We start from the raw sequence: 11,615 nt of genomic DNA on the forward strand, positions 1-11,615 counted from the left end.
GTCTTTATCTACTCCATTTTTGGCCTATTTTTGTCAATTCCCCACAAAAGATGTTAGACATTGTCTACTATTAAAATGTTAATAATACTGACAATTACTTATGTTTTGAATTTTATGTCAATGTTTATAATATAAACATATATCAATTATGCATATACGAATTTAATAATAAATGAAAATAGAGTTTTATCAAAATTATGTAGTTAAATAATTATTTCTCAACATACAATTGTTTATAAATCTAAATTAACTTTTCAAACCAAATACAATAATTAATAGTTAATTATGAGTATATGAAAATCATGAAAAGTTTAATATCAAACATAATTTTGATGGTTTAGAAACCAATTTTATAAAATCAATTGTGCTTAAATACCACAACCGTCACTTTCAAGCTTAAATCTCTATAGTAATATTTTAAAAGAATTGTAAATATAGTAAAATCAATTTGTGATAGATTATGTCGTTGATAGATTTATGCTAGTTATAAACATTATCGTTCATAAACTCTTGTCTTATTAACGACATGGTCTTCATTGACAGACTTGAATGAATATAGATTTTGTTATTTTTGAAAATTCTTTAGCATTATGTTATAACTACAAATATCTAAAGCTTGTTGTTACATTTGCAACTATAACTTCTAAATTTTGAACATTACATATTTTCAATCTTACTATTTTAATCTACTTAGAGAGAGAAATACATCAATAACAAAAAATAGTTCATAGCTTTTTATTTATTTATTTTTTATCAACACAATAGTTGAAGTGATATTGCTTGAAGGATACGAGGTGAGAATTTGAATATTTAACCTATTGCTTGAAGCATACGTCACGCACCGTAACCTTCTAACATGTATGAAATAGTAGTGTTCGCACGAGATTTCCGGAGAAATTTAATTCGTGGACTTAAACTTGGGTTGATGTTGTATTTTTGTTGATTTGATGCGATGCGGTTCAATCTCTAGAATTTGATCCTCTGATTCTCTCTCAACTGTATGTCTACGCTTGATTTGGAGGAAGCGGAGCACGTGATGTTCTTGAAGTTTGTTGAACGTCTACGCTTGATTTGGAGAAGCGGAGCACGTGATGTTCTTCAAGTTGGTTGAATGCTTACGCTTGATTTGAGGAAGCGGAGCACGTGATGTTCTTGAAGTTGGAGTCTTGGAAGAAAGTTTGTATCTTCAAAACAGCTTTAATCTTCGAGGGTGGTCAACTTCAGAAGTTAGGGAGTCTTCTAGCTCTTGGAAGAATTCTCTTTAGATCTTCTAGAGTCAAAATTTTCCAACCCCTACAAATGAGGAGAATTCCTCTATTATAGAGTTCACTGGTGGGCTTTATGGGTTTGAACTTGGTTGTCCATGGACCAGACCCATGGGCTCACCATATGGACTTAGGTTATATTTAGTCTTTGGGCTCAATTAAGCTTATTTTTTTTGGCTTAATTGAACTTAGTCCAAGTAAATAATATTTAATTGAACTAAAATGATTAACTTAATCCAACGATTAATATGAAAACATGTGGCATTCTTAGAATGACCAATTTATTTATTTTAACTCTTTAATTTGGAGCATGTGTCAATTTTAATTAGTCCCAAATTTAATTATTTGTACTTTTCATCATTAACTTAATAAATGATGTGGCAACTTGTGATTGGTCTCAAAATTTCTTATTCAACAAGTAGTAATGCCTTAAATTATAATTTGGCTTTTTTTTTCAATACATCATAATGTATGATGCAAGCCAAAGTACATAATTAATTGGATTGGTATTTGGTGAGGAGTTATAACTACTTTTGAGTTTTCATATAGGTTGAATTTTTCTAGATTTAATTTGTTCATGTTTTTAAAATTATATTTTGAAATTTATGAACATCAATTGGATGTCCATTCTCGACTTTATGATCATAAGTCTCAATTCTTTCACTTCAAACTGTTGTAAAAGGAAAATGAACGTTAAGTCACTACAACATAACATTAGCTATGAAATTAGGTTCAAATTCGATATTTGGGCTTATCAAAATCCCAATTCTCATTTTCAATAACTTATTCTCTCTTAAACTTAAAATCACCTTTTTATTAATTATTTTACATTTCTATTCTCTCTTTCATTTAAATGAGATCCACTGCTCTTTTTTGTTATTGGTAATGTTTGGGTCTTTTTTACATTTCTTATCATTCTTCTTTTAACAAAATAATAATAATGATTCAATCTGCAGACACACACCTTACGGCGTTGGCATATATGCTATTTTTCGATGTTTCTTACTTGGACGCATTTTATTGTGCGGAATATCCCCGATTTTTTGTAGTGGAAACTATATATATTATTTATATTCATAAGGGTCAACTTACATGCACTCTTACTAATCTTACGAGACTTACGAGATAATTTCATTTATGGACCTTACAATAGTTGGTGGGAAGAAAACTAATTAAGATGATTTTATTTTGAGGTTGAACTCATAAAAGTTGTTTATTAAATGTGAATGTAAAAAGATTAATTACATTAATTCAAATATTGGATATGGTTAATTTGTTTTCTTTCTCCTTGATAACATATGAAAAACTTACAAAATAGGAAAGAGAGAAATATTGTGATGGCAGCCATGAAGGAGTTAGCAGCCATAGATTAATTTAATATATGATAGAATATTGAACAAGTTGAATGTAAAGAGTGGTCAGATTCAGGTGCCAACTCTTATATAATCCAAATTTCTTATAATGTTGACATACCAATAAATGCCAAATACATAGATGCAAATTTCCAAACACACCCTTCCATAATTCATCAAACCAAACCATATTGAGCTGATTCTATCTCTCATGCATTTTTCAATTAATTAATCAAATAGTATTTCCAATAAATTCAATAAAATACTAAAATAATAAGATACTACTTTTTTTTTTCCATGTAGTTTTCATTTAGTCTATAAAATTAGTTTTTATTTTGAGGTTGTTTGTCCTTACGATTAAAAAAGGAGTTGAATGAGCTAGGCTATCTTATTCTTTCTCGCACCTTTTTTTACCAAGCTCTAAATATTTTATCAAGTAAAAGTAGAAGGTCAAGTCAAAGCGAGAATTCAATAACAACCACCACGAAAGGAAGCAACGCCGATAAAAACTCAAATAATAGTCTATGTATTATTATAATTTTCATACTATTAAAATACCAAACTACTATATTTCGACATTTATAATAAGTTATTCCTCACCTCCAAATGGCCCTAATATAATATATATACAGTTGTTATGATCTCTCGCTTTTGTTTCAATTGAGTGGTTATGGTTTAAGTTTTACTATTTTTCATTAAACATTCACCTTTATGTTTTATGCCTTTAGCAATTATGTTTGTTAGTTATTTTAGAAACAACAATAATTCATTAAATTTCACTTCTTTTGTGATAAGATGTTTTCTCCAAAAATAAATCTCTCTTCTTAGCCTAATATTCCGGCGTTAATTATTCTCAATTTTATTATTTTAAATATTTTTTTTATTATATAAAATCAAATTTAAATTAGTTTTCTATTTATTAAATGGTTAATTCTTAATAAAATTTAACCAAAAAAAATATTATTTTACACCAAAACTATAGAGCTGTATCCATTTAAATCTTAAACTAATAATTATATCAATTTAAACCTTAAACTTTGATAATTGTATTAATTTGAATTTTTCATTATAATTTATTTTAATATACTTACAAAAGTTAAGAGTTTAGGAATGGATGCATTTATGAAAGTATGAAATTTAAATTGATACTATAAAAGTACTTTTATAATTTAAATATAATTATTAGTTTTGAGTTTAATTTAATACAAATTTAAAGTATAAATTAATACAATTCCACCCAATCTTTTAAGTCTAACTAATACAACCAAAATGAGTATAAATTGATATTTTGTATAAAAATCTACAATCTATGAAAAAATGAATTTTCTAATTAAGCAAAATTAAAGTTTATCCATGTTCCCTCCCCTCATTTCCTAATACTCTATTATAGTTGGGTCCCACAGACAAAAAAAAATCCATAGCCCAGAATAAATACAAATTAATTAATACCCTCCATACAAATAATAATATATACTCCCAATCAAATATATACGTGTATATATACGTATTTTGGGTAGTATAGAGCCCCCATTTTTTTCCCTTTAATTAACATGTTGATCATCATATAAACTTTGTACCCATATTATTATTCTTCATAATTCAAAATTTTTCCATCTCTTCTCTTCTCTCTCTCCTCTTTCCCTTTAAAAAGAAAAAAAAAATGGAAAATAATAATAATAACAATAATATAAGCATGGTTGAGGCAAAACTCCCACCTGGATTTAGGTTTCATCCAAGAGATGAAGAATTGGTTTGTGATTATTTGATGAAGAAAATTGGGTCTAATTCTTCTTCTTCTTCTTCTCTATTGATTGAAGTTGACCTCAACAAGTGTGAGCCTTGGGATATTCCAAGTAAGTGTCTATCCAATTCTTTCTTTTTTAGTTATTTATTTAATTAATTAATTCTGTTGCTTTTTTCTTCTTCTTCTTCCTCTTCTGCTCCTTTGCTGTGTTTTTTAAACTCATAAAACTATCATTTACAGAGTGTCCATGAAGCAAAAAAAGATCAAGGTTTAATTTTATTTAGTTCAAGGGTTTTGGCTTTAATCGTAAATTACTTGTGATTTTAAGTGAGTTTGCATATATTTGCATATAGGATTTTTCATATATTTTTGTTTTTAGAAGTATGGTTAGTTGTATATCTTTCACAATGGTCAATATAGGAGTTTAACGGACATTAAACTTGTATTATTGATATTGGAGTCAGAGGATATGCTTTAATTTTTTTTCATTTTAAGTATGGTAGAAAACCAGAAAATAAGTACTAGTATGTTTTTATTACTTATTTTTTGAGGTTCAAAAATGGAAAATTTTGAACTATGCATATCGTTATAACTTAACAAAAAAATAATTTTAAGTTTAGTTGTTTCTTTTATGTTGGACTTCTTATAAATGGGTTAAAATGGTAATTTTACATGTCTTTGTTCTGAATAATATTGTTATAAATTGAGATATTTGCATTTTTAAAAGTATATATAACATATGTATTATATGGTGGAAATTAAAATTATTTGCTTTAGAAATGTCATCACATCAACATCTTACTCTTAAGTCTCTTATAAGATAACTATTCTTTCTCTTTCTAAAAAAATAGTTTATTCAACAATAAAACCACATATTTCCAATATCTCAATCAAATATATATACATATATATAGATATAATGTTATTTATTTATTTATGTTAGGTTATGTTATCAATATTAATATATTTCATTAAATAAAATATTAAAAAACTTACTAACAACATTTATAAATATAATAAAATTTTATAATTTATTAGTAATATTAATATTTATAAATATAGTAAAATTTTATAATTTATCATTAATAGAGACATTGTGTTGTGTGATAGTGAAATCCTACTCTACTTTGTAATTATTTCAATTTATTTTACTATATTTGAAACAATTTTTTTTAATTTTAATATTTACTTTTTAAGATGATTGAATTATTTAAAAGTGTAACAAGATAATTTATCTATAATAACAATTAACTATGAATCACTCTTTAATACGTATAATGTTTCTGTGTATATATATATATATATATATATATATATATATATATATATATATATATATATATGTATATATAGTTATATATAAAAAATAAAAATACATATATATCTCTTTCTTTATATATTTATATCTAATATAAAAAACATGGTGAATAATTCAAAACTTTCCAAATTCATAAGTTTATGCAGATGAATTTGACATTTTTGGCAGATTCTTAAAATATAAAATGAAATAAAATAAAAAGGAAAAAAACTGTGAAAGTGATTGGTAGCTTCAAGCCAACAAACTCCAACCCTAAATATCATCAAGTTGTTATTTGTTCCCACCCAATAGCAGCCTTCAAAGTAGGTACAAATTTTAAGCATATTTCAACTATTATTTTTAATTTATATTAGGTGAAAAGCCTATCAATATCTATCGAAATTAGTATTTATCAACGTTTATCATTGATAGAAGTCATTAATAAAATTTAGAATTTTGTTAGATATTTTGGTTCGATCCCATTTTCATTGTTTTTCATTTATCCCACTAATTTAATTTTTGTATCCTTACCAAATCCATTAAATCCATTAAGGGGTTGTCATTTTCATGCCTTTTTACCTTGGAGGATTATTGAACAGGAATCTTTAACTAGGTTTTCACCTTAATTTTGTAATTTTCAATTAATTCTTTAAATAGTGATTGATATTGACATTTGAACTACACACAACTTTAGGATATGGTTCAAATATATATGATGACTCATGCCTCTAAGATTATTTCTATTGCTAACTATCTGTGTCTTTTCATCTTTACTTTTATATTACATATTTAACCAATCAAATTTTAGACGTAACCATGAATATTTTGGTGTATTTTAAACTCTCTTTATAACTTATTTAATAGTTGAATCTTAAATTCTTAGAAAAAGCTGTAAAAAACATCGAATTTAACAAAATATTTACAATATATAACAAAATTTCAGATTCTATCAATAATAGACAATGATAATTACCGATATGCTTCTATTAGTGACACTATAGAAGTTTATCCGTTTCTATCATACAGAATCCAAAATTTTCTTATAGCTTGTAAATATTTTAATTTATTTAGCTATTTTTTAAAATTCTTCAATTTCCAAATCTCCTTTTATAATTTCCCATATATGTTTTTTCTTTTCTTTTTGATAAGGTTGTTATAGAATAGTTATTAAGGGCAATTTTTATTTATTTATTTTATTTTTTACAATAAGAGAAGCAAGAGTTTGAAGTCTAAAGTTTTAGAAAATATAGCAAAATAGTAACGTCTATCTACGATGGAATGCAATAGGCTATCTTCGCATATAGATTTGAGATGTTTTGTTATATTTATAAACATATTAGTAGTTTTGTCATTTAAAATAACTTTTTAGATTATATGTAAGGAAATTTATTTTAAATAGCAAAACTTTTTAAAATATTTATAAATATTATACAATATCACCATTTATCTCGATCCATCAAGATATATTACTATTTTTATATTTTATGATATAGATGGATATGAATAGTAGATAAAGAAAATGATATTTTTGTTATATTTTGTAAATATTTTATTTATTATATTATATTTTTCTTAGATATAAAAGTAGTTTTTTTAAACTAATTAATTTACTGCAATATTGTATCCAATTAGATGTATCTTTCCTTTGACTTATTGCATTTCCTAAAAAAAAAATAGGTCATTCCAAGACCTTAAATGGCATTATCGTTTAGGTCAAAAGATTTAGGTTGTTCGATAGGAAATTTAATATTTAATTTCCTTTTTCTTTTTTCTTTTTTAAGAAATGCCAAATTTAATTCAACCCCATTGAAATTAATTTAACCATTTATCTCACACCATATAGTTATGTTTCAATTTATAAGACAATTTATTAAACCTTGATTGTTTTGCTTACTTTATTCATCTGAAAAGTGCTATACTATTGAAGATAGGAAAGTTTATTCATCTGAAAAGTACTATACTATTGAAGATATGAAAGTCGGACCAAAAATATAGGTAAGACAGTTTAAAGTTTACATACATAATCAAATATAAAGTTTATTAGAATCTTACCTAACCTATCTACTAATGTGAAACTTTGGTTGCACTTCAACATTATTGTACATACATACTCAAATATAAGTCTTTAAAATCACATTTATATTAAATCTAAACTCACAACCTAACTTATTCAACTTAATTTCAAACGTAAACACTATTAAAGTTTATATATTTATTGAAAATTTTCAAATCTTCAGAGTAAATAAGATGTTTGACCTAAATGTTTCTTTTTTTTTTTTATTTAAATGAAGTGTTTGAGGTTTGAGCAAAATGTTTAATTATGGATTTGGTAATGTAAAAATTGTATAGGAGAGGCATGCGTCGGTGGAAAAGAGTGGTACTTCTTCAGCCAGAGGGACCGTAAGTACGCGACTGGGCTTAGAACAAACCGCGCCACAGCCTCTGGGTATTGGAAGGCCACTGGCAAGGACAGGCCTGTTTTTCATAAGGCTAATCAACTCGTTGGGATGAGGAAGACCCTTGTTTTCTACCAAGGTAGGGCTCCTAAAGGCCGAAAAACTGAGTGGGTTATGCATGAATTTCGTCTTGAGGGTCCATTTTCTCCTATTACAGACCCATCTCCAAAGGTATGAACGAGAACAACACCTCTCTTTCTATTTTTCTATTATCTTGCATTGCAAGTGTTTGTGCAAATACCCTGTGAAGTTGTTGAAGATATTGTTGTTATTTATTGTTTTGATCAACTTATTAGTGATGGATTAGCTTGAAATGTTGTTTTTTTTTAACAAAAAAAAAAAAGGGTTCTATTTCACTTTTTCTACCTTGCTCTCCGGTGTTTGTTAAAACGTCTGCGTCTATGAATTTGTTGAGATTTTTTGTGTTATTGTTTTGTTGAATATATCACCTTGCTTAATCAAATCACAGCTTGAAATGTTGTCTTTTTTCGAAAAAGAAAAAAATTAAAAAATAATTGTACTCTATATTGGCTTTTTCTACCTTGCGCAGGTGTCTGTGAAATGCCCGTGTGTACGTATTTGTTGAGATTTTTTGTGTTGTTTTATCGAGTATGATGGGTTAGCTTGAAATGTTGTTTTTTTTTATAATTATACCTTGCCCTGGACGTGTGGATTTGTTGAGATTTTTTGTGTAGGTTTTTTAGTATATTACCTTTCTTAATCAACTCATCAATACTGGTGGTTTAGCAACTAGAAATTTCTTGTTGATGATTGCAGATGTTTATCTACCACACCAATTTTCTTGACCATTCAGCCATGTTTTGATTGAGATATTGGTAAAACTAGTGTGGGGTTAGATTTTCTCCCAACAATGTATTGTAATTCAGTTTAATCAAGGAAGAATATGAGTACTAGATAAAATATCTGTTCATCAAATTCTGAAATTACCCTTCGAACATTTGGTTCTTGGTTTTCTAACAGTAACTCATTTTGTTTAATTTATCTCTGCACAATTACAAAACCTATTGGCTTGACTTATAGATATGCATAAAATATGATGCAACCTATATTTTTTGGATTTCCATCTTAGTTGGTTTGTTTGTCTTGCACTGAAATCTTTGACTTTATAAATTCTCCCTCACCATATAAGCCGACTTTGTCTTATTTGCCATGGGATGACTTTCTTAAAATATCTTAAAATAATGTTAGTAGCTGATGCAGAAAGATTTTCCTGTTCATAATAAACGATTGCGTTGAAAGACCAATTCGTTTATGTATTAATAAACTAAATATACGAATAGGATAGCAAACTTTGAATCATAATTCACTGTTGTTGTTTGTGCTTGTATCAACAGGAGGACTGGGTTCTGTGCAGATTGTTCTGTAAACAAAAGGAAGTTACCCCTCAGCCGAGCACAGGAAGCAGCAGCTGCTACAACGACACCATTGGGTCGTCGTCGTCTCTCCCAGCTTTAATGGATTCATACATCAGTTTTGACCAAAATCCAAATAGTCATTTAAACGAGTATGAGCAAGTGCCCTGCTTCTCCATTTTCTCTCATAATCAAACCATCCCAACTCTCACAAACCTCATACAAATGGAGGCAAACACAGGCAATAACATCAAGAACCTTAGCACCATGTTTGGAGGAGGAATGCCAAATTCAACCACTTGTTCTTCAAATATTGACCCTTTTACGTGTGACTCTAAAGTACTTAAAGTTGTTCTAAACAATATTACTAAGATGGAAACAAATGGAAGTTCCTTCATCGGGCAAACTAGCATGGGAGAAGGCAGCTCTGATAGCTACTTATCCGAGGTCGGAGTCGGAGACGACATTGCCAGCTTATGGAACAGATAACACGGAAGGCAAAATGGAAAAAGATAAAGAAAAAAGAAAAGCCAGAAGATTGCTGTAAAGATAAATGGTGATTGAGATTGAGAAGGAATATTATAGTTTTTTTTTTTTTTTTTTAATTTATAATTTTAAAAAACTCCCAATTGTAAATTTTATTGCATATGTGGGAAACTTTTTAAAGCCTAATTCATGGTTGATGAAGTGTAACACTGATCATTTGTGAGTGCTCATGGACTCAATGTTTTGTTTTTCATTTTTCATAGTTAAACCAAAATGTTACTGTTAGAAACTTAAAAAGGTCTCTCTTTTTTTTCATTACTTTTTAAATGGTAATTTGATTTATGGACTAATTTTTTTGAAGATGTAATTCTTCATCTTTGATATTGTGGGTTTATAGAGATTATCAAGTAAAATGCTTTGTTTACAAGTTTGTGGTTTTTTACTTGTTCGTTATGTTGGTGACCATATCAAGTTTTGTTTTTTATTTTTAAAGATTAAGTCTATCTTCTTACAATTTTTTTTTCAATGGTTTGTACCTTTGGTAATGCAAAGAGTATAATTCTTAGTCAAGTTGTGAGAGAAAAACATGTTTTTAAAGGGTTAATTTTCATAAATATAATAAATCGGAAAATATTTATGACTCGTATAATAAAATGAAAATGCTCGTTAAATTAGCCATCTATTCAAAAAATTCTAGGTTTGCCCTTTCTTATCATATTCTTCTCTTATGTGATATTTTTTCTTTTTCGGTTCTACAATATTTTTTCTTTCCATCGTTCTTTTTTCTTCATCTCCAATTTTTTTAAAAATATTTTTAGTTATTTCTTTTCATATTCTTTCTTCTCCAATTTTTCTTTTCCTTCTCATCATTTTTCTCAATAATTTTTTTTCTTTTTCTTTTCATCATTTTTTTTCTCTTTTTTGTAACTTTTTTTTCAAACTATTATTTGGTTTTTTAAGATATTGTGCCAAATATAAAAGATCATAAAAAAAATCATTTGAATATTAGATTATCAAATGTAAATGTACAAAAAAATAGTCAAATTTAAACGGTTGTTCCAAATATAAACAATTGTGTATCCAAAAAGTCTTGAAAAATGTCAAATCTAAACGATCCGTACAAAAAAATCTTGAAAAATGAAAAAAAAAAATGTTTAGATTTGGCTACTCATATCTAAATGACAAATCTAAAACAATTGTATAGGAAAGAATAGTTATCTTAATAGACATTTTTTATATTTTCCATTATGGACCGTGAGTTTTTATTTTTTGAAATTGTTTTGTATGGTGTAAATATTTTACTATTTTTTATATTCGTTAAAAGACCCCTTTTTAAAAACTACTTTGTTGTTCAAATTTGAAAATGCGTTTTTTTTAACATGAGTAAAAAAGAAATAAATAAATAAAAGAAATTTGGAGGTGGGTGGGTTGCTTGTTTGATTTAGTTTTCAAAACCAAAACAAAAATGGTTACCAAAGGGAGTCTTAGTAATTCTATTTTTTAAACAATTGTTGATTAGTTGTCATTCAATTTAAAATGAACGCTAAAAATCATATTTGTCATTAAATTTGTAACTTTGAAGATTTTGTCTTGGTCAAAGAACTATTTATACTATAAACTCGGGAGGAGGCTTTATCAATTA

At 27.1% G+C, this 11,615-nt stretch overlaps 1 protein-coding gene across 1 annotated transcript; it reads left to right on the plus strand.

The window, feature by feature from the left end:
- The first annotated feature begins 4,172 nt into the window (after window positions 1-4,172).
- LOC101211941 (NAC domain-containing protein 21/22) lies at window positions 4,173-10,323 on the plus strand. Its single transcript, XM_004150728.3, has 3 exons — window positions 4,173-4,470; window positions 8,008-8,285; window positions 9,470-10,323. The coding sequence occupies exons 1-3, from the start codon at window positions 4,278-4,280 to the stop codon at window positions 9,974-9,976; spliced, it is 978 nt and encodes a 325-aa protein (XP_004150776.1). The 5' UTR covers window positions 4,173-4,277; the 3' UTR covers window positions 9,977-10,323.
- The last annotated feature ends 1,292 nt before the right edge of the window (window positions 10,324-11,615 follow it).

The sequence above is a fragment of the Cucumis sativus genome, chromosome 2 (assembly GCF_000004075.3).
Source record: "Cucumis sativus cultivar 9930 chromosome 2, Cucumber_9930_V3, whole genome shotgun sequence".
Taxonomy (NCBI): Eukaryota; Viridiplantae; Streptophyta; class Magnoliopsida; order Cucurbitales; family Cucurbitaceae; genus Cucumis; species Cucumis sativus.

Bases quoted from the DNA above. Each gene is read 5' to 3' on its own strand.
- LOC101211941 (XM_004150728.3), top strand. From the start codon at position 4,278: ATGGAAAATAATAATAATAACAATAATATAAGCATGGTTGAGGCAAAA. The intron at 4,471-8,007 runs GTAAGTGTCTAT...AAAATTGTATAG, and splicing joins TGAGCCTTGGGATATTCCAA to GAGAGGCATGCGTCGGTGGA. The intron at 8,286-9,469 runs GTATGAACGAGA...TTGTATCAACAG, and splicing joins TTACAGACCCATCTCCAAAG to GAGGACTGGGTTCTGTGCAG.